Here is a 27,968-nt window from a genome sequence, read left to right as displayed (position 1 = left end):
CACCAGATGGCTGATCTTCCAACCCTATCCCCTCAGTGTCAAAACAACTCAGCAAGTGAACCCTCTGCGTTTGTAACTTCCTTCCACTCTCAACTCGTTGAGAGGAGAAATTTCTTCTCATCTCATTTCAAAACCAGCGACCCCTCCTGCTCCCCCCACTTGCCATACAGTTGGGGACTCCCCAGCCAAGGGAAAACAGCCCCTCTGTCTCTAGCCGGTCAAGCACGCCCAAAGGATCGTCTGCGGTTTCAATGAGATCAACTCATTGTCGAAACACAATATACTCTTCGTTCAGGTGAGGCATGCTCAAGGAGACATTCAGCCTGGTCTTAAACATAAAAAGGTCTGGAAAAAAAAAGGCCTCGAGTTGTTAAAGAGGAGAAGGTATCTTCCCGTAACACGCTTAAGCATTGCTGCGTTGGAGGTGTTGCTGTCACATTCTCGGAGCATGACCTATCATTACGAAGCTGTCGTATTGATTAAAACCTTGGGGGAGAAATTGCAATCATCGCCCTCTTGTATTTCAAAACAAGGATCAACAAGAGCCTCCGGTTTGAAGATTTGCGTCCCATGTTGGCAATTAGTTTGTTTGTTTTGTCTCCCCCTGGTTAAGGATTAGTCAACATAAAGCAGGCCGGCGGGGAGCGAGTGGGTGGTCAGTCTCCCTCCTGCTCGCCCTGAGCCAGCTCCTGGACTGAGGAATCCCTGGTCAGATCCTCCACATCGTGGTACCCCGTGTCCAGGCGGTGAGGGGTTCGGAATGACGTTGCCCGCTGGAGAAACTCCCGGTGCATCCTGACCTCCGCCTCCTCGTCGCTTTCCAGTGGACGGTTCATTTCCGATTCCTCGTCCAACGAGCTGCCTGTGGAGAAAGAGCAGATCCACATGAGTCTGGCACAGCCTAACCGAGTGGGGCAAACCGATTGGCACAAGCCAGTCAGATAAAATCCCAGTCAGGACGCCAAGAGGTGGCCCAGTGATATTATCACCAGACTGTTAACCCAGAGACCCAGGTAATGTTCTGGGCTCCTGGGTTCAAATCCCCTCCCGCCAACAGATGGTGGAATTTGAATTCCATAAAAATCTGGAATTGGTAGTCCAGTGATGACCATGAATCTATTATTAATTTTTGGGGAAAAAAAACCATCTGGTTCACAAATGTCCTTAAGGTTCACAAATGTCCTTAGGCCATTGTTACCTGGTCTGGCCTACATGTGACTCCAGACCCACAGCAATGTGGTCATCTCTTAACTGGCCTCTGGGCAATTAGGGAGGGCAACAAATGCTGGGCCAGCGACACCCTCATCCCGTGAACGAATAAAAAAATAATCAATTTGCCTCCAATGAAACTGGAGATCTGAAGCAGAAACACCGTCAGACAAATTAGTTACAAAAATAAAACAAAAGGTGAACACCCTGCATTTCCAGTGGCCAATCCACCCAGCCTGCATTGTCTTGACAGCGGGAGGAAAACAGAGCATCCAGAGGGAACCCACACAAATGCAGGGAAAATGTGCACACAGACAGTCACCCAAAGGTGGAATTGTACCCAGGTCCCCTGGTGCTGTGAGGCAGCAGTGCTAATCACTGAGCGACCCACTGTATCATACTTATCTTGGAATGATAAGTCTACTGAAGGAGGTGGCTCGAGAAATCGTGGATGCGTTGGTGATTATTTTCCAGAGTCCGATAGATTCGGGATCAGTTCCTGCGGATTGGAGGGTGGCTAATGTTGTACCACTTTTTAAGAAAGGTGGGAGAGAGAAAGCAGGAAATTATAGACCAGTTGGTCTGACCTCAGTGGTGGGAAAGATGCTGGAGTCTATTATAAGGGATGAAATTACGACACATCTGGATAGTAGTAACAGGATAGGTCAGAGTCAGCATGGATTTATGAAGGGGAAATCATGCTTGACTAATCTTCTGGAATTTTTTGAGGATGTAACTCTGAAGATGGATGAGGGAGATCCAGTAGATATAGTGTACTTGGACTTTCAGAAAGCTTTTGATAAAGTCCCACATAGGAGGTTAGTGAGCAAAATTAGGGCGTATGGTATTGGGGGCAAAGTACTAACTTGGATTGAAAGTTGGTTGGCTGATAGGAAACAAAGAGTAGTGATAAACGGCTCCATTTCGGAATGGCAGGCGGTGACCAGTGGGGTACCGCAGGGATCAGTGCAGGGACTGCAGCTTTTTACAATATATATTAATGATATAGAAGATTGTATTAGTAATAACATTAGCAAATTTGTTGATGATACTAAGCTGGGTGGCAGGTGAAATGTGAGGAGGATGTTAGGAGATTACAGGGTGACCTGGACAGGTTAGGTGAGTGGTCAGATGCATGGCAGATGCAGTTTAATGTGGATAAATGTATGGTTATCCACTTTGGTGGCAAGAACAGGAAGGCAGATTACTACCTAAATGGAGTCAAGTTAGGTAAAGGGGCAGTACAGAGAGATCTGGGTGTTCTTGTACACCAGTCAATGAAGGTAAGCATGCAGGTACAGCAGGTAGTGAAGAAGGCTAATAGCATGCTGGCCTTCATAACAAGAGGGATTGAGTATAGAAGCAAAGAGGTTCTTCTGCAGCTGTACAGGGCCCTGATGAGACCACACCTGGAATATTGTGGCAGTTCTGGTCTCCAAATTTGAGGGAAGACATTCTGGCTATTGAGGGAGTGCAGCGTAGGTTCACGAGGTCAATTCCTGGAATGGCGGGACTACCTTACGCTGAAAGACTGGAGCGACTGGGCTTGTATACCCTTGAGTTTAGAAGACTGAGAGGAGATCTGATTGAGACGTATAAGATTATTAAAGGATTGGACACTCTGGGGGCAGGAAACATGTTTCCGCTGATGGGTGAGTCCCGAACCAGAGGACACAGCTTAAAAATACGGGGTAGGCCATTTAGGACAGAGATGAGGAGAAACTTCTTCACCCAGAGAGTGGTGGCTGTGTGGAATGCTCTGCCCCAGAGGGCAGTGGAGGCCCAGTCTCTGGATTCATTTAAGAAAGAGTTGGAAAGAGCTTTCAAGGATAGTGGAATCAAGGGTTATGGAGATAAGGCAGGAACAGGATACTGACTGAGGATGATCAGCCATGATCATATTGAATGGTGGTGCAGGCTCGAAGGGCTGAATGGCCTACTCCAGCATCTATTGTCTATTTATATCTCCCCACAGATGTTGTCAAACCTGCTAAGTTTCTCCAGCAATTGCTATTTTTGCAACTCATTTGCCTATCTGAGTGCTACTCAGGCCAGCAGTAATTCATGCCAAGTTTTGGCATTAATGAAAATAATTGGTAGTGACTAACAAACAGCAGAGAAAAAAAGAGAGAGTTGCTAAATCTACTGTCGTGCAACTTAAGCTATATTCCTTTTATGGCATGCACGCTGGGTCACAATTAAGGCAGACAGTCAGACGCGTATACTATGGATAATAAAACAATATAGACAGGGTAAACAAAATCTCAAAAGATCAAAAGTGCAGATCTCTGGGCGCTTGTCTCATACAGTTCTTTTATTTATTTTTTGGACGTGCTGGTGTTGGACTGGGATGACAATAGACAGTAGGTGCAGGAGTCGGCCATTCTGCCCTTCGAGCCTGTACCACCATTCAATATGATCATGGCTGATCATCCTTAATCAGTGTCCTGTTCCTGCCTTATCTGCATAACCCTTGATTCCACTATCCTTGAGAGCTCTATCCAACTCTTTCTTAAATGAATCCAGAGACTGGGCCTCCACTGCCCTCTGGGGCAGAGCATTCCACACAGCCACCACTCTCTGGGTGAAGAAGTTTCTCCTCATCTCTGTCCTAAATGGCCTACCCCGTATTTTTAAGCTGTGTCCACTGGTTCGGCACTCACCCATCAGCGGAAACATGTTTCTTGCCTCCAGAGTGTCCAATCCTTTAATAATCTTATATGTCTCAATCAGATCCCCTCTCAGTCTTCTAAACTAAAGGGTTTACAAGCCCAGTCGCTCCAGTCTTTCAGTGTAAGGTAATCCCGCCATTCCAGGAATTGACCTCGTGAACCTACGCTGCACTCCCTCAATAGCCAGAATGTCTTTCCTCAAATTTGGAGACCAGAACTGCACACAGTACTCCAGGTGTGGTCTCACCAGGGCCCTGTACAGCTGCAGAAGAACCTCTTTGCTTCTATACTCGATCCCTCTTGTTATGAAGGCCAGCATGCTATTAGCCTTCTTCACTACCTGCTGTACCTGCATGCTTACCTTCATTGACTGGTGTACAAGAACACCCAGATCTCTCTGTACTGCCCCTTTACCTAAATTGACTCCATTTAGGTAGTAATCTGCCTTCCTGTTCTTGCCACCAAAGTGGATAACCATACATTTATCCACATTAAACTGCATCTGCCATGCATCTGACCACTCACCTAACTTGTCCAGGTCACCCTGTAATCTCCTAACATCCTCCTCACATTTTACCCTGCCACCCAGCTTAGTATCATCAGCAAATTTGCTAATGTTATTGCTAATACCATCTTCTAAATCATTAACATATATTGTAAAAAGCTGCGGTCCCAGCACGGATCCCTGCGGTACCCCACTGGTCACTGCCTGCCATTCCGAAGTGGAGCCGTTTATCACTACTCTTGTTTCCTATCAGCCAACCAACTTTCAATCCAAGTTAGTACTTTGCCCCTAATACCATGGGCCTTAATTTTTCTCACTAACCTCCTATGTGGGACTTTATCAAAAGCTTTCTGAAAGTCCAGGTACACTACATCTACTGGATCTCCCTCATCTATCTTCAGAGTTACATCCTCAAAAAATTCCAGATTAGTCAAGCATGATTTCCCCTTCATAAATCCATGCTGACTCTGACCTATCCTGTTACCACTATCCAGATGTGTCGTAATTTCATCCTTTATAATAGACTCCAGCATCTTTCCCACCACTGAGGTCAGACTAACTGGTCTATAATTTCCTGCTTTCTCGCTCGCTCCTTTCTTTAAAAATGGTACAACATTAGCCACCCTCCAATCCGCAGGAACTGATCCCGAATCTATCAAACTCTGGAAAATAATCACCAACGCATCCACGATTTCTCGAGCCACCTCCTTCAGTACCCTGGGATGTAGACCATCAGGCCCCGGGGACTTATCAACCTTCAGACCTAACAGTCTCTCCAACACCAATTCCTGGCAAATATAAATTCCCTTCAGTTCAGGTCCTTCAGCCACTGTTACCTCAGGGAGATTGCTTGTGTCTTCCCCAGTGAACACAGATCTGAAGTACCAATTCAATTCTTCTGCCATTTCTTTGTTCCCTGTAATATATTCCCCTGTTTCTGTCTTCAAGGGCCCAATTTTAGTCTTAACCATTTTTTTGCCTTTCACATACCTAAAAAGGCTTTTACTATCCTCCTTTATATTATTGACCAGTTTACCTTCGTACCTCATTTTTTCTCTGCGTATTTCCTTCTTCGTAATCCTCTGTTGTTCTTTAAAAGCTTCCCAATCCTCCGTTTTCCCACTTATCTTTGTCATGTTATACTTTTTCTCTTTTGACTTTATATGTTTCTTAACTTCCCTCGTCAGTCACGGCCACCCATGCCTCCTCCTGGGATCTTTCTTCCTTTTTGGAATGAACTGATCCTGCATCTTCTGCATTATACCCAGAAATATCTGCCATTGTTCCTCCACTGTCATCCCTGCTAAGGTATTGCACCATTGTACTTTGGCCAGCTCCTCCCTCATAGCTCCATAGTTCCTTGGATGGACAAAGTTAAAAATCACCCAACACCAGGTTATAGTCCTATAGCTTTCAGACCGCTTCTCTGAAAACAACATGGTCATTCTAAAAGATGAGAGATTTAACAAACAATCAATATATTGATTTTACAATATCTAATTTCAGTTGCATCGCACTGTCAACTCTTGTTATAAATTCTGTGTCTTACGATCTTATTCTCCACAACCACCTGATGGAGTAGCGCTCCGAAAGCTAGTGCTCCCACATAAACCTGTTAGACTATAACCTGGCATTGTGTGGTTTTTATAACTCTATTTATTTTTGCTGGCTTGCGAGACCACAAAACTTCAAGATACAGGAGCAGAATGAGGCCATTCGGCCCTTCGAGTCTGCCATTCGACCACGGCTGATATGTTTCTCAACCTCATTCTCCTGCCTTCTCCCCGTAACCCTTGACACCTTTTACTAATCCAGAACAGTGGTTAGCACTGCTGCCTCACAGCGCCAGAGACCCGGGTTCAATTCCCGCCTCAGGCGACTGACTGTGCGGAGTTTGCATGTTCTCCCCGTGTCTGCGTGGGTTTCCTCCGGGTGCTCTGGTTTCCTCCCACAGTCCAAAGATGTGCAGGTCAGGTGAATTGGCCATGCTAAATTGCCCGTAGTGTTAGGTAAGGGGTAAATGTAGGGGTATGGGTGGGTTGCGCTTCGGCGGGTCGGTGTGGACTTGTTGGGCCAAAGGGCCTGTTTCCACACTGTAATGTAATCTAATCTAATCTAAACCTGGAAGAAGGTGAGGACTCGAAATGTCGATTCTCCTGCTCCTTGGATGCTGCCTTTTCCAGCTGCCTTTTCCAGCTGCTGCGCTTTTCCAGCGCCACACTTTTTGACTCTAATCAAGACCCTATCTGTCTCGGTCTTCATGACTTGGCCTCCTCAGCCCTCTGCAGCAATGAGTTCCACAGATCCACCAGCTTCTGGCTGAAGAACTTCCACCTCATCTCAGTTCAAAAGGGTCAGCCCCTCACTCTGAGGTCATCTCCTTGGGTCCTGGTCTCTCCTACTGGTGCAAATATCTTCACCACGTCTACTCTATCACTAAGGAGTATGCGCATTAGCAGAGAAATATTTCAAATATAATTATGAATCATGACAATAGCTAATTAATTATTCTATTTTAATTAAACAATAATTGTCGGTGCATAGATCTTATCCAACAGATCCTATCGGAACAGCAGGAGGCCATTCACTCACATCATGGATGATGTGGGCGGCACAGTAGCACAGTGGTTCGCACTGCTGCCTCACAGCGCCAGAGACCCGGGTTCAATTCCCGCCTCAGGCGACTGACTGTGTGGAGTTTGCATGTTCTCCCCGTGTCTGCGTGGGTTTCCTCCGGATGCTCCGGTTTCCTCCCACAGTCCAAAGATGTGCAGGTCAGGTGAATTGACCATACTAAATTGCCCGTAGTGTTAGGTGAAGGGGTAAATGTAGGGGTATGGGTGAGCCGCGCATCGGCGGGCCGGTGTGGACTTGTTGGGCCGAAGGGCCTGTTTCCACACTGTAAGTAATCTAATTCAATCTAATCTATATCAGAAATCATTCCTGATGAAGTACTTTTGCCCAAAACGTCGATTTTCCTGCTCCTTGGACGCTGCCTGACCTGTTGTGTGTTTCCAGCACCACTCTAACCCTGATTCTAATCTCCAGCATCTGCAGGTCAGGTGAATTGGCCATGCTAAATTGCCTATAGTGCTAGGTGCATTAGTCAGAGGGAAATGGGTCTGGATGGGTTACTCTTCGGAGGATTGGTGTGGACTGGTTGGGCCGAAGGGCCTGTTTGCACACCGTCGGGGATCTAATCTTCTGCCTACCTGGTCTATATCGGATGTGCATCCTCTCTCTGCCTACCCATCCAGGCCTCCACACTCCTTAACACCATTGCTCAGAGAAAGCCAATAGATCTCAGACTTAAACATGAGCAATTACACCAGAATCTACTGCTGTTTGCGAAGTGGGGTCCACACTCCAGCCGTCCCCATGTAGCCAAGCAACATTTTCAAATCTCACCCCTGGACAATTCGGTTCCGATATTAAGGTTACATCCTCTGAACCCAATCTCCTACCCCAGGCCCTACTAGCGTAAATGTTTCTGTTTACTGACCCTGCTCCGTTACTTCTAAACCCAAAATGAAAATAACGCCTACTGCATTCGCTGCTTACAATGTGGTCTGCCCTACATGGGGGAAACCAAGCGTAGACTGGGTGACTGCTTTGCAGAACACACATGTTCTGTCTGCAGAAAACACCCTGAGCTCTCAGTTGCCTGCCACCTCAACACACCCAGCGTTCCCCGGCCAACATCTCTGTCTCGGACTTGCTCCAGCGAAGCTCAGCGCGAGCTGGAGGAACAGCACCTCGTTATGGGCAGCACGGTGGCTCAGTGGTTAGCACGACAGCCTCACAGCTTCAGGGACCCAGGTTCGACTCCAGCCTCGGGCGACTGTCTGCACGTTCTCCCCGTGTCTGCGTGGGTTTCCTCCGGGTGCTCCAGTTTCCTCCCACAGTCCAAAGGTATGCAGGTCAGGCGAATTGACCATTCTACATTGCCCCTAGTGTTAGGTGCATTAGTCAGGGAGAAGTAGGTCTAGGTGCTCTTTGGAGGGTTGGTGTGGACTTGTTGGGCCGAAGGGCCTGTTTCCACACTGTAGGGAATCTAGTCTAATCTAATTTTCCACTTGGGAACTCTCCAGCTTTCGGGATTCACTTTCGAGATCAACAGCTTTAGGGTTGGAGCTCTCCCATGTCTTTACCCCAACCCCCACACACCAGGCCTTGTTATCACAGTCTGCGATTACACACAACCTATTGTTAGACACTAACGGTCCCCATTAATAGCTATTTGCCGTCCCAGTCAGATTGTTATCCACTCCTTTGTCTCTCCAACTGTTTTTCTCTCCTATTCTTCACTTCTTAACCCCTCCCCCGACCCCACCTTCTGTATAAAACCAACATTTCCTTAGCTACCACTAGTTCTGAGGAAGGGTCACTTCTCGGTCAGAGTATTGAGTACAGGAGTTGGGGCTGTACAAGACATTGGTTAGGCCACTGTTGGAATATTGTGTGCAATTCTGGTCTCCTTCCTATCGGAAAGATGTTGTGAAACTTGAAAGGGTTCAGAAAAGATTTACAAGGATATTGCCAGGGTTGGAGGGTTTGACCTACAGGGAGAGGCTGAACAGGCTGGGGCTGTTTTCCCTGGAGCATCAGACGCTGAGGGGTGACCTTATAGAGGTTTATAAAATTATGAGGGGCATGGATAGGGTAAATAGGCAAAGTCTCTTCCCTGTGGCCGGGGAGTCCAGAACTCGAGGGCATAGGTTTAGGGTGAGAGGGGAAAGATATAAAAGAGACCTAAGGGGCAACTTTATCACACAGAGGGTGGTGTGTGTATGGAATGAGCTGCCAGTGGAAGTGGTGGAGGCTGGTACAATTACAACATTTAAGAGGCATTTGGATGGGTATATGAACAGGAAGGGTTTGGAGAGATATGGGCCGGGTGCTGGCAGGTGGGACTAGATTGGGTTGGGATATCTGGTCGGCATGGACAGGTTGGACCGAAGGGTCTGTTTCCATGCTGTACATCTCTTTGACTCTATGACCCGAAGCATTAACTCTGATTTCTGTCCACAGATGCTGCCTGACCTGCTGAGCTTTTGCAGCAATTTCTGTTTCTGTTTCTGATTTCCAGCATCCGCAGTTATTTTGTTTATTTTTTTTCCCTCTTCAAATCACCCCGCTCCCCCCTGCTTTAACCTTCTATGCTCCAGGAAAAAAACATGACCAATCTGTAACCTGAACCACTAGACGAACACTTGTTTTCCCAGATAATATCTCTGTAAAATTGGCAGGAAAATAACTTTATAAAAGAGAGATTAAACAATTCCATTTCATTTCCTGAAAAGCCTAATTACTGACTTTTACTGACTTAGTATTTGACCCCCCTGCCATCAAGCATTAAAACTTCAATGTGAATTGCTAAAATGAATAATCTACATATTTAATCTCTCCCTTCGTTGATGCGAAAGAATTTATATCTCCACCATTTCTCTTGCCTTTTATAAAAGGGTGATTATAATGCATGAAGATGCTTATCAGATTCATCCTAACCAGTTTCACAAGGTTGGGCTGAGGCAACTCAGTGACATGGTGGAACTCATATACAAAGAAGAACAAAGAAAATTTCCAGCCCAGGAACAGGCCCTTCGGCCCTCCAAGCCTGAGCCTATCCAAATGTACTGTCTAAACCTGTCAGTCAATTCCTAAGCATCCATATCCCTCTGCTCCCCATCTACTCATGCATTTATCCAGACGCATCTTAAATGAATCTACCGTGCCTGTCTCTACCACCTCTGCTGGCAACGCGTTCCAAACACCCACCACTCTCTGTGAGAAGTACTTGCCGCGTGTATCCCCCACTTAAACTTTCCACCTCTCACCTTGAAAGCGTGACCTGTCGTTATTGAATCCTTCACCCTGGGAAAAAGCTTGTCTCTATCCAGCCTGTCTGTACCCTTCATGATTTTGTAAACCTCAATCAGGTCCCCCCTCAATCTCCTTTTTTCTAATGAAAAAAACCTAACCTACTCAACCCTTCTTCATAGCTGGCACCTTCCACACCAGGCAACATCCTCGTAAACCTTCCCTGCACCCTCTCCAAAGCGTCCACATCCTTTTGGTAATGTGGCGACCAGAACTGTACACAGTATATAGGTAAGGGAGCGTGTCTAAATCACACACTGAAAATTACCCTGATCTGAAACATACTGGGTGAAGGAGAGGAATGTCCATAAATGCTTGTTCTACCCAACATTCTTGAAGTCTCCTGCGATTGATGGGTCAGATGCCAACTGGACTATTGCATGTGGCTGAGCCTACCGCCTTAGATATTGGCTTTCATAGATTCGTGCAGCGCAAAACAGCCCCTTCTGACCATTGAGTCTATACCAACATAAAGGTGCGTGGATCTCAATTTCCTGCATTTGCCCCATACCCTTGGATGTTATGATATTTGAAGTGCTTGTCCAAATTTTTTTTTTGAAAGAGGTTAGAAGGTTTCCGACCTCCCCAGGCAGCGCATTCCAGATTTCTGCCACCTGCTGAGTGAAAAGGCTTTTTTCCCCAAATCTCTGAAGCTGCTGTCCCCCTCTCCCGATTGACCCTTCAGGCAAGTTAGCTGCTCTCTGTTCACCCTGTCCATAGCCCCGTAATCTTGTACGCCTCAATCATGTCACCTGCCCCCGCCTCCCCCAGCCTTCTCTGCTCTGAAGAAAACAAACAAACAGTCTCGACACTCAACATAGCTGACCTCCTGGGCCTCCTCCACCGCCAAATCCTGGCCACCCGACGCCTGGAGGAAGAACGCCTCATCTTCTCCAAACATAAGGGATCAATGTGGATTTCACCAGTTTCCTCATCTCCCCTTCCCCTCACCTTATCCGTGATCCAACCCTCCAACTCGGCACTGCCATCTTGAACTGTCCCACCTGTCCATCTTCCTTCCCACCTATCCACTCCACCCTCCTCTCCAACCTATCACCTTCACCCCCCACCTTCACCAACCTGCCACATTCCCAGTGACCTTTCCCCCAGCCCCGCCCCATTCCCAATTATCTCTCAGCCCCCTTGGGCCACCCTCTCATTCCTGATGAAGGGCTTATGCCCGAGACGTTGACTCTCCTGCTCCTCGGACGCTGCCTGACTGGCCGTGCTTTTCCAGCACCATTGCTTGTTGAGTCTGAGAGCTGAACTCGCTGGGATTTGCTTCCTTTGCTCTGAGGCGGGAGTAGCACAGATTGGGCTGCTGAAGGGCTCCTGCTTTCCTGAGAAGATCGCTCCCCCCCTTGTGGGCGAGACTACAAGTGGGCACTGTGCCACGGTGCTGCCTTGTTGAGCCACTGCAGGCCCTGTGTGGTGCAGGGGCACCCACACAGTCCCATCCGGAGGAGGGAACTCTGGCGACGGTGAAGGAATGGCCGATATCCTTCCAGATCAGGACCGCGCGTAACCGGGGACTCTTTGCTCACCTTTATCAGTGCCATGGTGAGGATGGTCCTGATGGTCAGAGCCGGGCTCAGTGCCCGACGAGGGAACCAGCTGTGTTTGGCTGTTGTAGGTCTCATGCCATTGGCTGAAAGCTGTCTCAAAGGACTTGGCCAGGCAGACGGTGATGGCCTTGGCTTTCTCTGCATTGCTACAGAGGAACACGCGACACTGAAGCTGCCCTTTGCTCTTGCAGATGTAGAGGAAGACGTTGGTGTGCCCGATGTCCGCCGTGCAGTAGGCGATGTCGTGGAGGTAGGTCTTGGTGATCTGCCGTCCGCTCGAGATCTCCTTCACCTCCAGATAGCGTGGCCTCACCACCAAGGCGTGGTCCTTACAGGCCTTACCGGTATCCTTACCCACCAGGCGGTTAACCACCTCCCGGGTCTGGTCCACCTGCAGCGAGTAGATTTTCTCCATGCCCGTGTAGTGCACCTTGAACAGCGGATCACCGTGGGACAGACTCTTCGTCTTGTCCTTCTTGAACCTTCGGAAGACAGCTGGAGAGTTTTTAATGCTGTGGATGAAGTGGAAATTGTTAAGCGACATGATCTCGAATGCCTCAGGTTCGGTCCTCCTGCCAGGATTTCTCTTCAGCTAAATCAGTCAGACCTGAATGGGGAGAGACAAAGAATTTCAGACAAGACAATACTTTTTCTCTTGGCCCACCCCTAACGGAGTGGCTAGTTCAGAGGGTAGATCAAAGTTAACTGTGTTGCTGTGACCCTGGACAAGGACTGGGTAAGTCCGCTTCCCGGAAGGATGTTAGTTAGCCAGACGGGTTTCAAAAACAGTCCGCGTCAGAACTGACCATTCCCTGAGGCTACATGCTAGATCCAGTTGGAATTCTGCCAGCTGGTGAGATTTGAACCCCATGTTTCTTTCCCCATCCCTGCCCCCCCCAGAGGGCAGGACTTGACTTTGAGTGCCCACGACATTACCACTGTCTCTGTGGGTGGGTCTTGTTGCATACCCTGCCCCCCCCCCCACCACCACTCCAGGTCTGACCCCAACAGGGGTCGTGAACACAGCCCAGTCCATCAGCCAGACCAGCCCTCCATCCATCCATTGACACAAAAACAGAAACTGTTGGAAAAGCTCAGTAGGTCCGGCAGCATCTGTGGAAAGAAACGTTTCGGGTCCAGCGATCCTTCCTCAGAACCTCCCCGTTTATATTTCCTCAGGAAAGCAACCAACGTAATCAAAGACCCCTCCCACCCTGGTTATACTCTCTTCCCTCCTCCTCTGAGGGGTAGAAGATATTAAAGATTGAATACACTTATGAATAGATTCAGGAACAACTTCTTCCCCGCTGTTATCAGACTTTTGAACAGACCTCTCAAATGTTAATTCCGAGCTCTCTCTCTCTGCAACTTCTCTGCAGCTGTAACACTGTACTCTACACCCTGTTCTGCGACCCTGATGTACTTTGTATGGTATCACTGGCCTGCAGAGTGTGCAAAACAACACTTTTCATCTTATCTCGGTTCATGTGACAGCAATAAATCAATCACAGAGGCACCCATGCAGGCCAGAACAGAGATCAAATGCTCTGTGTTGTTGCTCACACCCACTATCCAGTTAACTTTACCAACACTTCCCCCACCCCCCGGGTCTGAGAGTCATAGAGATGTACAGCACGGAAACAGACCCTTCAGTCCAACCCGTCCATGCCGACCAGATATCCCAACCCAATCTAGTCCCACCTGCCAGCACCCGGCCCATCTCCCTCCAAACCCTTCCTGATCATATAACCGTCCAAATGCTTTTTAAATGTTGCAATTGTACCAGCCCCCACCACTTCCTCTGGCAGGTCATTCCATACACACATCACCCTCTGCGTGAAAAAGTTGCCCCTTAGGTCCCTTTTAAATCTTTCCCCTCTCACCCTATACCTATGCCCTCTAGTTCTGGACTCCCCCACCCCAAGGAAGAGACTTTGTCTATTTATCCTATCCATTCCCCTCATGATTTTATAAACCTCTATAAGGTCACCCCTCAGCCTCCAACGCTCCAGGGAAAACAGCCCCAGCCTGTTCAGCCTGTCCCTGTAGCTCAAAACCTCCAACCCTGGCAACATCCTTGTAAATCTTTTCTGAACCCTTTCAAGTTTCACAACATCTTTCCGACAGGAAGGAGACCAGAATTGCACGGATCTGAGTTGGCGTGGCAGCTTACACTTTTCCTTCATGTTGTAACTTGGAAGCGATGATCCAGACTCCAAATCCTTCCCGTCACAGGCTAAACAGGAATCTCACCTGTTCTTAACCAGCTTTGGAGGGATTTGCAAATCGACACTCAAACCGATTTGGTCCTGCAGCTGGTCTCGAACTCAGTACTTCTGAGCCAGAGGCAGGGAGACTAACGCTGCACCACAAGAGCACCTGGATATCGCTTACTCAAGGGTATAAAGGGATGAGGTCAACCATCACCAATTTGTCCATCCAGAGAATGGCGAGAGAGAGAAAGAGAGAGAGAGACAGAGAATGGAATTTTCCTCTTTCTGTAACACCTTTCACAGCCCCAGGATGACCCAGCATGCCTTGTCAGCAACAAAGTAATTTTTGGAGAGCAGTCACATTTTCCAAACGCAAATGCAGCAACTAATCTGGGCAGAGCAAACTCCCGAAAACAGTTAGTGATCTGACCATCTGTTTCTTTTTCTCTCCTTGAATGACATTAGCGAAGGGTCAATATTGTCCACAGGGATGACACACCCGTCACTCACCTTTGAGATAGGTGCCCAGCGCGTTCCCTTTTGCACCCACCGGAGAGGGCAGGACAGGGTGGTACCTTCAGTCAATGTCGCAGTCTTTTGGCACTGCACCAGGGAATGTCAGTCTGGATTTTGGTTCTCGGGTTCCTCGCCTGGGACAAAGTTCTGGCTCAGAGTCAAAAGGGAACTGAGCCAGAGTTAACATACTCCCGAAGCACATGGAGACTGTGAGGAGCAAATGTCCCTGTCTACCCTTTCGTGACTTCCCCTCCACAGTACAAATGGGATTTGGTAACCCACTCACACAAGCAATTGCCCAAGACCCTAAGCTGACCAGTCAACCCATTTCACCTGGACTAGTACTTTTGGACCTGCACCGTTTTGATTTAGAGACAAGGCATGGCAAGATCCCATCACTGGCGGATGCTCAGGTGGAACGAACACACACACACACAAAGCAGGATACTCTAGAGGATAAGACATTGAGTATGGCAGTTGAGAGGTCAGGACATTGGTTTGGAACACTCCATTCAATTCTGGTCTCCCTGCTATAGGAAGGATGTTATAGAGCTATCGAGTCAGACAGCATGGAAACAGACCCTTCGGTCCAACCAATCCATGCCGTACGTGAGCCCAAATCAAACTGGTCACACCTGCCTGATGTTGTTAAACTTGAAAGGGTGCAGAAAAGATCTACAAGGATTATGCCAGGGTTAGAGGGTTTAAGATACAGGGAGAGGTTGAATAGGCTGAAGCTGTTTTCCCTGGAGCATCAGAGGCTGATGGTTATAAATCCGTGAGGGGCATGGATAGGGTGAATAGGCAAGATCTTTTTTTTTCCCCAATGTAGGGAGTCCAAAACTAGAGGGCTTAGGTTTAAGGTGAGAAGGGCAAGAGTTAAAAGGGATCTAAGGGGCGACATTTTCACACAGAGGGTGGTGCGTGTGTGGAATGAGGTGCCAGAGGAAGTGGTGGGGGCTGATACAATTACAGCATTTAAAAGGCATCTGGATGGGTACATGGATAGGAAGGGTTTGGAGGGATATGGGCCAAGTGCTGGCAAATGGGACTGGATTAGGTTGGGATATCTGATCAGCATGGATGAGTTGGACCGAAGGGTCTGTTTCTGTGCTGTACATCTCTGTGATTCTATATCACCATGACGTGCCCACAAACTCACTTCTTCCTAAAATCACAGCGAATGCAGATTTGCTTCAGTCACAGCCATTCGTACACCATGACCCGTGTGGAGAAAGGATCGGGTGACTCTAACTTGCAACAGAATGTACATACCTGTGTCCAGGGGGAGGCTGCAGATTGTACTGTGGAACTTGTTCAGTAACCGTCCAGCCCTGTCGTTACTGACTGAGCTCTTCCTAATCCTCCTGCAGTCACAGCAGCTCACCCACTAATTAAGTTCTAAATAATTAACTCACCTTTTCCCTCGACCGAGCAGAGGGAATTAAATCTTTCCCTGGCAACCACTTGCCAATGAAACGGCCGAGCGCAAATCGAGACACGCAATGGAGTCACCGCCATAGCAACCACAATACCCAGAGCTTTTACACGAGAAGATATCATACCCTTCTCTAATATCATTGTATGTGGCACACTAAGTTCCCCGCCCCCTTGTTTATCGACCCAGAGCAAACTTATAGACAGAAACCCAACAGCCAAACTTGTGCACGGCACCCTCCCACAAACTACGCTGCAAGGAGTGAGCAGATAAAGGAGGCAGCTGCTGCATTTTGGTCAGACAAACCCGGGAAGGACTTACACGGTTAAAGGTGGGGCCCTGGGGAGAGTTGTCAAACCGGGACCTAGGGGTGCAGGTACATAGTTCCCTGAAAGTGGCCTGACAGGTGTACTGGGTGTTGATGAAGGCGTTTGGCACATTTATCAATCAGAGCATCATTCCTGATGAAGGGCTTTTACCCGAAACGTCGATTCTCCTGCTCCTTGGATGCTGCCTGACCTTCTGCGCTTTTCCAGCATGACTCTAATCTGGACTCTGATCGCCAGCATCTGCACTCCTCACTTTCACCTAATCAGAGCATTAAGTCTAGCAACTGAAAGAAGTGTGGATGCTGTCAATCAGAAATGAACATAAATGAGATCTGAGGAAGGGTAACCAGACCCGCCCGAAACGTTAACTCTGATTTCTCTTCACAGATGCTGCCAGACCTGCTGAGCTTTTCCAGCAATTTCTGTTTTTGTCATGAAGTAAAGGACTTGGGACATCATGTTATGGCTGTTCAAGACACCACATTTGGAGTGCAGTGTACAATTCTGGTTGCCCTGCTATTGGAAGGATGTTACTAATGATGCTATTTGGAACGGGCGCCAAAAAGATTTACAAGGATGTTACCGAGACTGGAAGGTTTGAGTTAGAGGAAGAGGCTGAAACATTTTTCTCCTGCAGCGTCGGAGGCTGAGGGGTGACCTTATAGAGGTTTATAAAATCATGAGGAGCATGGATAGGGTAAATAGCCAAGGTCTTTTCCCTGGGGTGGGGGAGTCCAAAGCTAGAGGGTATAGGTTTAAGGTGAGAGGGGAAAGATATAAAAAGGACCTGAGGGGCAACTTTTTCCACACAGCGGGTGGTGAGTGAATGGAGGGTGGTGATAGATGTAGGTACAGTGACAATATTGAAAAGACATTTGGATGGGGAGAAGGATAGGAAAGGTTTAGGGCCAAACGTAGGCAAATGGGACTTGTCAGTATAGGAAACCCAGTCAGCATGGATGAGATGGGTTGAAGGGTCTGTTTCCCTGCTGAATGGCTCAATCGTGTTGGGCGGTAAGGGATAAATGTTGGCCCCAGGACTGTGGGGTAAATCTTCCCCAACCCTCGACTCTTCATCAAAATAATAACTGCCTGAGAGGCTAGACAGAATCTCCGAAATGCCTCCTCCTCCGAAACACGGAATTCCTGACAGTTCACACCCCCCCCACCGCGCTCAGCCATTAATACCACACTGTCGGTGTCAGCCTTAACCATCGCTAGCTAAGGAGCTAACTTGCAAGGAGCTAATTCAGAGGAGAGAGTGCCCGAGTCAAATACATGGAGGCTTATAGCACAAAGGAAGGCCCTTCAGCCTATCGAATCATAAACAGCCACCTAATGCCTGCGGTGGCTCAGTGGCTAGCACTGCTGCCTCATGGCGCCAGGGACCTGGGTTCGATTCTACCCTCAGGCGACTGTCTGTGTGGAGTTTGCACAAATTTCCCTGCGTCTGTGTGGGTTTCCTCCGGGTGCTCCGGTTTCCTTCCAAAGATGTGCCGGTTAGGGTGGATTGGCCGTGCTAAATTGCCCCATAGTGCCCAGGGATGTGCAGGTTAGGGTGGGTTGGCCGTGCTAAATTGTCCCATAGTGCCCAGGGATGGTACAGGTTAGGGTAGATTGGCCGTGCTAAATTGTCCCATAGTGCCCAGGGATGTGCAGGTTAGGGTGGATTGGCCGTGCTAAATTGTCCCATAGTGCCCAGGGATGTGCAGGTTAGGGTGGATTGGCCGTGCTAAATTGCCCCATAGTGCCCAGGGATGTGCAGGTTAGGGTGGATTGGCCGTGCTAAATTGCCCCATAGTGCCCAGGGATGTGCAGGTTAGGGTGGATTGGCCATGCTAATATGGCCCCATAGTGCCCAGGGATGTGCAGGTTAGGGGCATTAGTCAGAGTAAATGTAGGGGAATGGGTCTGGGTCAGACACTCGTCAGTGTGGACTTGTTGGGCCCAATGGCCTGTTTCCACACGGTAGGCATTCTATGAACTCTTCTCATCCCATTTCCTGGCATGTGGCCCAGAGCCTTATAGGCCTCAGCATAGCAGGTGGACACACAAATCCTCCTTCAATGTGATGAGGATTTTCTGCCTCTCCTACCCTTACAGGCAATGTGTTTTACCTCACATTTTACCTCACATTTTACCTCACATCCTCTGTAAACTTTATTCCCCACCCCCCCAGTCACTGATTCCTCCACTAAGAGGGAAGGTTTCTTTCTGTCCACCCTGCACAACAACGCCTCTGCTTCCTCAGGAGGCTAACGAAATTCAGCACATCCCTAAAGACTCTCACCAGTTTTTATAGCTGCATCACAGAAAGCATTCTGTCCGGATTCATCACGGCTTGATACAGCAACTGCTCTGCCCAGGACCGTAATGAAACTACAGAGAACTGTGTACTCGGCCCGGTCCATCGCACAAACCAACCTCCCGCCCACTGACTCCATTTACACTTGGGAAAGCAGCCAACATCATCAAAGGCCCCTCCCACCCCGTTTATAATCTCTTCCACCCTCTTCTGTCAGGCAGTGGACATAAAAGTTTGAATATATATATATGAATAGGTTCAAGAACAGCTTCTTCCCTGCTTTTACTAGACTTAGATTAGATTAGATTACAGTGTGGAAACAGGCCCTTCGGCCCAACAAGTCCACACCGACCCGCCGAAGCGAAACCCACCCAGACCCCTACATTTACCCCTTACCTAACACTACGGGCAATTTAGTATGGCCAATTCACCTAACCTGCACATCTTTGGACTGTGGGAGGAAACTGGAGCACCCGGAGGAAACCCACGCAGACACGGGGAGAACGTGCAAACTCCACACAGTCAGTCACCTGAGTCGGGAATTGAACCCGGATCTCTGGCGCTGCGAGGCAGCAGTGCTAACCACTGTGCCACCGTGCCGCCCATCTGACTGGACCTCTCAACTTTCACATTTAAAGTTGACCTCCACTCTTTGTGAATCTTCTCTGCAGCCGTAACACTGTATTCCTCGCTCTGTTCTATTCCCTGATACATTTTGTACAGTATGATCGGTGGCTCAGTGGGGGTTAGCACTGCTGCCTCGCAGCGCCAGGGACCCAGGTTCGATTCCTGCCTCGGGTGACTGTCTGTGGGGAGTTTGCACATTCTCCCCGTGTCTGCGTGGGTGTGCTCCGGTTTCCTCCCACAGTCCAAAGATGTGCAGGTCAGGTGAATTGGTCATGCTAAATTGCCCGTAGTCAGGAGTGAATGTGGGAAATGGATCTGGGTGGGTTACTCTTCGGAGGGTCGGTATGGGCTTGTTGGACCGAAGGGCCTGTTTCCATACTGTAGGGAATCTAATCTAATTTGCCTATACTGCACACACAACGAAACGTTTCACTCTACCTGGGTACATGTGACAATAACAAATAAATACCGATACTCCTCAATTTTATCCATCTTTATCATGTCCCCAGTCAGTCTCCTCTGCTCCAAGGAAAACAAATCCAATCAGTCCGATCTCTTTTCATCTCTCCAGACTGGGCAACATCCTGGTAATTCTGTCCAAGCCATCAACATCCTGGTAAAACCCCTCTGCACCTTCTCTAGTGCATCCCTCCTATAATGTGAATTCCAGAACTACATACAATAATCTAGTTGCAGCCTAACCAGCTCTTTTATACAGTTCTAGCATAACCCCCCTATCCATAAACTCTATGCTTTGGCTAATAAAGGCAAGTATCTTATCATTTTTCTCTCTCTGTCCTGCTACCTTACAGGATGGATGGACATGCACACCAGGGATGATCTTGGCAACAGTAAATGCACACTCAGTGTGAAGACCTTTACTGGTGAGATGAGATATTGACTGTTTATCGATGATCACATCAATGGCACTGTAACGGTTTCAAACTGTGTGTGAGGATGCAGTACCAGTATTTCCAGATGCTGTCTTCCGCATTGATTTTTCAGATCCAAACGAGAGCTGGATTTATGTTTGAAAGTGATGAATTTACAGAGCTACTGAGGTAATTCTGGTGGCTGGGACTAACTAGGGTGCTCTTTCAGGAGCCAGTACAAACGCAATGGGTCCAATGGCCTCCTTCTGCACTGTAAAAGGCTGTGACTCGTCCCTCTCTCCATCTCCTCCAACCCACGACGAATATCTCTGCAGTCCTCCAACTCTGACCTCCCATTTATAATCACAGCATCATCGAAGGCGGTGCCTTTGGCTGACTGGGGACCCGCTCTCTGGAACTCTCCCCCCTCCCCCTATCCCCCTCAAAGCCTCTCCACCCTCTCCCTCCTCCTTGAAGATGCTTCTCTTTCACCAAGCGCCCACCATTACCTTACGTGACTCAACGTCAAGGTTTTTGGAAACACATCGGGATGTTTCATTGTATTGGAGGCACCATACGAATGCAAGCTGTTGTTGTTGTCTATAGCTCGCAGTAAGCTACATAGTGAGAGACACTCCCCAGTCTGACCAAGGCATAGAGTCATGCAGCATAGAAAAAGACCCTTCAGTCCAACTTGTCCATGCCGACCAGGTATCCTAAATTAATCTAGTCCCATTTACCAGCACTTGGCCCATATCCCTCCCAACCCTTCCTATTCATATACCCATCCAGATGCCTTTTAAATGCTGTAATTGTACCAGCCTCCACCACTTCCTCTGGCAGCTCATTCCATACACGTACCACCCTCTGTGTGAAAAAGTCACCCTTTAGGTCCCTTTTATATCTTTCCCCTCTCAATCTAAACCTATGCCCTCTAGTTTTGGACTCCCCAACCCCAAGGAAAATACTTTGCCTATTTATCCTATCCATGCCCCTCATGATTTTATAAACCTCTATAAGGTCACCCCTCAGCCTCCGACGCTCCAGGGAAAACAGCCCCAGCCTGTTCAGCCTCTCCCTATAGCTCGAATCCTCCAACATCCTTGTAAATCTTTTCTGAATTCTTCCGAGTTTCACAACATGATCTTCATGTCTTTGTAATGGGTGTTTTAAAACAAGTCAAAGGTACGGATTTCACAGCAGAACAATGGATCTGTCCCCCCTGGGATCGTGCTGTGCACAAATTGGCCATCCCGTTTCCTGCTTTACAACAGTAACTGTAGACCATTGGCCATACAGCGCTCTAGGACCTTTCAAGGTCTAGCGAAAGGGTAGATGCAGAGATGCAATTTCTTTTTAAACTTCCAAATGGATAACGTGGGTTGTGCAGAAAGGGGGAGAGTAAAGCCAGATTTCAGCAGTTGGATGGTTAAAGGTTAATAACTTTAAAAATACACGTAAGGGACCATTGGAAATGCCTAATTTAAACAAAAACAACACTGCATCCCACTGGGCATAGTGTTTGTAATGAACTAAATTTAAACGTTACCTCATCTGGGTCCCAGGCCTATGGCTTTTACTTCAGTTGCTAAGCAACCAAATCCAAAACTTTGCCTCAGAGACAGAAACCTAGCAAAAGTCTCAGCCCCGAACTTAGACAGGGTTGGGAGAAGCAAACTGAGAGTTAGAAACACGGAGAGCTTTAAGTTCAATGCTGACAGTTATAATCCTGGTTAGAATACCAAGGTGAAGACGCAGTTGCTACTAAGAGGAAACATGAGAGGCAATTTAACCCATTAAACATAATCGTTCCCTTGGGGGAAGAGGGTGGTGCAGTACTAAATTCACTGGACTGGCAATTGAGAGACCCAAGGTCACATGATGGGGAGATGGGTCCAAATCTTACCACTTTAGTGAGGCTGAGGGAACCAGGATAGGGAGACCGTAAGAAACAGGAACAGGAGTAGGCTGTTCGGCCCCTCAATTCTACTCCCCTATTCAATAGGATCGTGGCTGATCCAACATTCCTCACGTCCACTTTCCTACCCTTTCCCCATACCCTTTCGTTCCCCGACGGATTAAGAATCTCTCACAAGCTTCAATATGTACAAGGTCTCCACCCACAGCTCTCTGTGACAAGGAGTTCCAAAGACTCACAATCCTTTCAGAGAAGAAATTCCTCCTCATCTCAGTCTTAAATTGGGGTCCCTTTATACTGAGACAGTGCCCTCTGGTCCGAGACCCTCCCATGAGGGGAAACATCCTGTCAGCATTGACCCTGTCCGATATGTTTCAATGAGATCCCCTTTCATTGTTCTAAACTCCACTGTATAGAGTCCAAACCTGTTTAGCCTTTACTCACAAGACAGTGAGATGGAGTTAACATACCATTAATCCATTTATTTCTCCACCCCCGAGACTCCCAGCCTCATTCCTAATGAAGGGCTTTTGCCTGAAACGTCGATCCTCCTGCTCCTCGGATGCTGCCTGACCTGCTGTGCTTTTCCAGCACCACTCTAATCTTGACTGGAATTAACATACAGATCAGCCAAGTCTATAGAATCATGACGGGTATGGGTAAGGTGAATAGCAGGTGTGTTTTCCCTCAGGTGGGGTATTTCAAGACAAGAGGGCATACTTTTAAGGTGAGAGGAGACAGATTTTAAAAAGACACGAGGGGCAATCTTTCTTTACACGGTGGTTTGCATGTGGAATGAACTTCTAGAAGAGGTGGTGGATGTGTGTACAGTTACAGTTACAGACTACTGCGACCACTAGGACTTATAACAGCACACAAACCAACAGCCACCCTCAGACAACAACTCACCAGAACGAAGGACCCGATACCCAGCATGAGCAAAACCAATGTAGTGTACAAAATCCCATGCAAGGACTGCACAAAACACTATATAGGACAAACAGGAAGACAGCTAACGATCCGCATCCATGAACACCAACTAGCCACGAAACGACACGACCAGATATCCTTAGTCGCCACACACGCAGACGACAAGCAACATGAATTCGACTGGGTCAACATTACCATTATAGGGCAAGCTAAACAGAGAACAGCCAGGGAATTCCTAGAGGCATGGCACTCATCCACAGATTCAATCAACAAACACATAGACCTGGACCCAATATACCGGCCACTACAGCGGACAGCTGAAACTGACAACCGGAAGCGGCAGGGACAGGCCACTATAAATGCCGGAGGAAACACCACAAAAGCGCTTCACAGGAGGCTCCCAAGCACCGAGGATGTCACCTAGACAGGGGACGAAACGTCTGCAACAAAAACTTCCAGCTCGGCGAACAGAACCACAGCATACAGTTACATCATCTAAAAGGCATTTGGATAAGTGGCTCATTGGTTGGCACGGCTGCCTCACAGCGTCAGGGACCCGGGTTTGATTCCAGCCTCGAGCAACTGTCCGTGGGGACTTTGCACATTCTCCCCGTGTCTGCGTGGGTTTCCTTCAGGTGCTCCAGTGTCCTCCCACAGTCCAAATATGTGTCTGTGCTAAATTTACCATAGTGTCCAGGGGTGTGTAGGTTAGGTGCATTAGTCAGGGGTAAATATAGGATAATAGGGTAGGGGAATGGGTCTGGGTGGGTTACTCTTCAGAGGGTCGGTGTGGACTAGTTGGGCCGAAGGGTCTGTTTCCGTGCTCTATGACTCTGTGATCTCATTGAATAGCAGAACAGGATAGAGGGGCTGAATGGTCAGCTCCTCCTTTCTGCTCAGGCAGTCCCTCAGGATCGAGGGTGACTTGCTTCCACTCAGGATTGATGGTTTCTAAGCCCGACACACGATCAGCAGATCGACTGTAGTGGCACGGGCAGGGCCCGCAGAATTTGGAGGTTTGAGCGCCTCTTTTTGGACTTTGACCCTGCACATTCCCGACAAAGCCTCTCAACGCGTGCGGGTCACTCTCCTGAACAAATAGTCATAGAGTCATAGAGTTGTACAGCAAGGAAACAGACCCTTCGGTTCAACTCGTCCACATGGACCAGATATCCCAACCCAATCTAGTCCCATCTGCCAGCACTCGGCCCATCTCCCTCCAAACCCTTCCTGTTCATATACCCATCCAAATGCCTTTTAAATGTTGCAATTGTACCAGCCTCCACCACTTCCTCTGGCAGCTCATTCCATACACACAACACCCTCTGCGTGAAAATGCTGCCCCTTAGGTCTCTTTTATATCTTTCCCCTCTCACCTTAAATCTATGTCCTCTAGTTCTGGACTCCCCCACCCCAGGGAAAAGACTTTGTCTATTTATCATATCCATGCATCTCATAATTTTGTAAACCTCTATAAGGTCACCCCTCAGCCTCCGCACTCCAGGGAAAACAGCCCCAGCCTGTTCAGCCTCTCCCTGTAGCTCAAACCCTCCTACCCTGGCAACATCCTTGTAAATCTTTTCTGAACCCTTTTCTCCATTCTCAGCGCAAGCTGGAAAAATAGCACCTCATTTTCCGCTTGGCAACCCCACAGCCTTCTGGACTCAAGATGGAGTTCAATAACTTGAGGGTTTGAGACATCTTCTTCCATGTCCTCACCCCAACCCCCATACACCAGGCCTAGTCGTCATTGTTAGCCACTTATCGCCCACATCAGGAGTTAGTCACCCTCCCAGGCTGGTCATTAGCCACTCCTTCATCTGTCTAACTGTTCTTCTCTCTCTTTGGGCTCTATCCCCACTGACTGTTTACTCCTTACCCCCTTTCCCCACCCTATCTTCTGTAATTCCCAGCTACCGTCAGTCCTGAGGAAGGGTCACTGGACCCGAAACGTTAACACTGATTGCTCTTCACAGATGCTGCCGGACCTGCTGAGCTTTTCCAGCGATTTCTGTTTATGTTTCTTCAGTCTTGGTTAATCAGGATCCATGACAAGGTGGGGGGGAAATCTGCCCGTTCAGAGAGTTTCGAAAGAACACTCCCCTCTCCCTGCTTCCCCCCCCCTGCCACAACTCCCCACACCTTCTTGGGATGCTGACCACCCTCCTCTATATATCTCACCGTTTGAAGTGGGAACCCATTCTGTGGGCAACGAGGCATAAATACGGACCTCTGACAGAAAAAGACCAGAGTATAAGTTCATAAGATAGAGGAGCAGAATTAGGCCATTTGGCCCATCAATTGGTTTCGCCATTCCGTCATAGCTGATTCGCTCCTCACTCCCAATTTCCTGCCTTCTCCCCATACCCCTTCGACCCATTACCGATTAAACATTTGTCTAACTCCTCCTTAAATTGACTCACTGTCCCAGCATCCACCGCACTTTGGGGAAGTGAATTCCACAGATTCACAATCCTTTGGGACAAGTAGCTTCTTCCCAACTTGTTTTTAAATTTGCTCCCCCTTGTCCGAAGACCATGACCTACAAGGAGGAAGAATCTGATCCATGTCCATTTTATCCACGCTGTTTATCATCTTGATTACCTCAATTTGATCTCCTCTCATTCTCCTAAATTTAGTGTAGGCCTAAACTGTTCAGTCTCACTTCATCTGACAAACCTCCTCATCTCTGGGATCGGTCCAGTGATCCAGAGAAATATAGCAGCCAAACTCAGTCACTGTACCTTCCTCTAGTCAAATTCCCCTGATCGCTCAAGCCTCCGGCATTTCTCCTTATTTACAAAATGACATTGCTTCTCTCGCTGCTGGCTTGTGCAGGTTGAATCCAGATGCTGAGCTGGATTGACCAGAACCACCCACAGCTTTCCAGTCTTTCAGAACAGGCAAGGCGGCTGTGTCAGAGGTAGGTTCTTACCCTCTCAGACTTGCCTCAGGGTCAATTCCTTCCCCCCACCTCCCACCTTCTCTCATAGTTTCCCGAAGCAAAACAGAAAGTTACCTCCTCCTCAAGCTTCGATAGCCTTTACTTCTCCCAAGTAAAATATATCTCAGAGTCTTTTCCTTCTGCTCTTTGGGAAGAGTCTGGGATAACTCCGCCCCACATTCCACACACAAGCATTAACAATACTGAAACTGTGAGGGGGTTTCACTTTACCTGTTTTTGCCAGGCACAAAACAGTTCACCTGTTGTGCTTCTCTCTCTCTCTCTCTCTCTGGCATTCCTCTAAGGCTATTACTGCTCCTAGCCAGTGAGGTTGGGAGTCATGACAGACGTCAGTCAACATGCAAAACGACAAGCCAGACCCCCAACGTGAACTCTCTGCCTTTGAATTTCCACAAATGTACAACTGCACTTTCATGTCGAAAGATATCTCCAGTCACAGAAAAGGAAACTTGGGCTGGAGGTTACCTGAAGGCTGGTGAACATTTTGTTTTCTTTGTCCGGCTTGCTCAGCAATCCCTTATCTACAGCAAACACACACATCTGACTACGATCAGACTGTGTGTAAAACACGAAAACCCCTCCTTCCCACTTCAAGGAGCAGTGTGGGTTACGGTTTCCAAATAAAAGACTTTTTTTTTCAAAACAAAACTTCTGTTCGCTCCGCAGCGGGCGAATTTACAAACCCCTTACTGTTTCCCGAAAACCCCACGCCCCAGGATGAACCCGGTTTAATACAATCCCTCAGACATCCAAATAAACCACGTGGACTCACAAATAGATCTCACGGACCTCCCTCCACCCCACCCTGATAAGCCCTTCTGTCACATGTTTCCTTGTGCCCCCTTAAAATCAAGACCCCCCAGACAGATCCCGCATTAAATGTTACCTCATTAGCCCCTTAACACCAAGACCTCCCCCCCCCCAGATAAACCCCAGCATTAAATGTGACCCTATTAGCCACACAGTCATACAGCATGGAAACAGACCCTTTGGTATAACCAGTCCATGTTGACCATAATCCAAACTAAACTGGTTCCACCTGCCCGCGCTTGGCCCGTATCCCTCCAATTTCCTATTCTTTAACGTCTCCAAATTCCTTCTAAATGCTGTAACTGCATCCACCACTTCCCTCTGGCAGTTCATTCCACACACGACCCACTCTCCACGTTAGAAAGTTGTCCCTCGCGTCCTTGTTAAATCTTTCCCCTTTCGCCTTAAAAATATGCCCCATAGTTTTACATCCACCCCTCCCACCCCCACCTTAGGGAAAAGACCCTTCACTCCAAACCCCAGCTTGAAGTGTTACCCCATTAGCATTACCTTAAAGAAGCCGCTGATAACCTCCCCCCAGATAACCCCCTGCACCACCTCACACGTACCGTATCCCTGGAGAAATATTGTAGTTCACTCGCTGACACACACACACAGACACACACGCTGCTGTCACAGCATCCGTTCCATGAAATGATGCTTAGCCAGGATGTTTCTGAACCAACCCCTACACCTCCTTAACCCTTTGTTGACTCAATTACTCTCGCTCCCTCTTTCTCTGTCCAAGATTCAACTAAGCTTCTCCCTCCAGTCAGAGCCCATGTTACTTAAAGGGGACGTGCAAGCTAAAATTACAGTGTATGTTGTAAGACGTCAAAAATATAACACGCACCCCACACATATCACACCCCCCCCCCCCCAAGCTCCACGCTCAAATCCCACACAATCACTAGCCTGTCACAACCCCCTTTTTGTCCCCCTTCCCGCTCCAGGATGTTGTTGACCCCAGTTTCCCTGCAGGAGATTTGGGCAAGGGGGGAGGGCGGTGGCCAAGCAGCTCAACTGCAGGAGGCATCGCAGCCACCCACAAATCCCAGTCTCGAGCTGAAATCTTTTCCCCTTTCACAGGGGGTTGGTGGCAAGGGCAGCTCTATCCCTTGCACTGAGGGGTTTGCTAAGCCACCTGGGGTGGGCAGGAGTCACATGGGAGCTAGGTTTACCGGATTTCCTTCCTTAAGGGAAGTGAGTGAACC

The 27,968-nt window shown here is 48.3% G+C and overlaps 1 protein-coding gene across 7 annotated transcripts; it reads right to left on the bottom strand.

The window, feature by feature from the left end:
* Nucleotides 1–51: 51 nt before the first annotated feature.
* Nucleotides 52–27,393, bottom strand: LOC122544310 (uncharacterized). Of its 7 annotated transcripts, none has more exons than XM_043683459.2 (3): nt 27,324–27,393; nt 11,811–12,438; nt 52–862 (listed from the first exon to the last, which is right to left on the bottom strand). In XM_043683459.2, the coding sequence occupies exons 2-3, from the start codon at nt 12,373–12,375 to the stop codon at nt 657–659; spliced, it is 771 nt and encodes a 256-aa protein (XP_043539394.1). In that variant the 5' UTR covers nt 12,376–12,438; nt 27,324–27,393; the 3' UTR covers nt 52–656. The 7 variants fall into 7 exon arrangements, with proteins under 7 accessions (XP_043539394.1, XP_043539393.1, XP_043539392.1 ...); XM_043683458.2 differs by lacking the exon at nt 27,324–27,393 and adding an exon at nt 26,410–26,594; XM_043683457.2 differs by lacking the exon at nt 27,324–27,393 and adding an exon at nt 26,155–26,279.
* Nucleotides 27,394–27,968: the final 575 nt, after the last annotated feature.

The sequence above is a fragment of the Chiloscyllium plagiosum genome, unplaced genomic scaffold, assembly GCF_037043375.1.
Source record: "Chiloscyllium plagiosum isolate Xiang-an unplaced genomic scaffold, Cpla_swu_hap1 HiC_scaffold_44, whole genome shotgun sequence".
NCBI lineage: Eukaryota > Metazoa > Chordata > Chondrichthyes > Orectolobiformes > Hemiscylliidae > Chiloscyllium > Chiloscyllium plagiosum.
Note: the sequence above shows the minus strand (reverse complement) of the source record. Positions and strands in the feature narration are given on the sequence as shown.

What these genes read in the sequence shown, in the direction of transcription:
- LOC122544310 (XM_043683459.2), bottom strand. Translation starts at nt 12,375, where the DNA reads ATGTCGCTTAACAATTTCCACTTCATCCACAGCATTAAAAACTCTCCA. An exon ending in TCACCATGGCACTGATAAAG is followed by an intron (nt 863 to 11,810) that starts GTGAGCAAAGAG and finishes CTTTCTCCACAG; the next exon opens with GCAGCTCGTTGGACGAGGAA.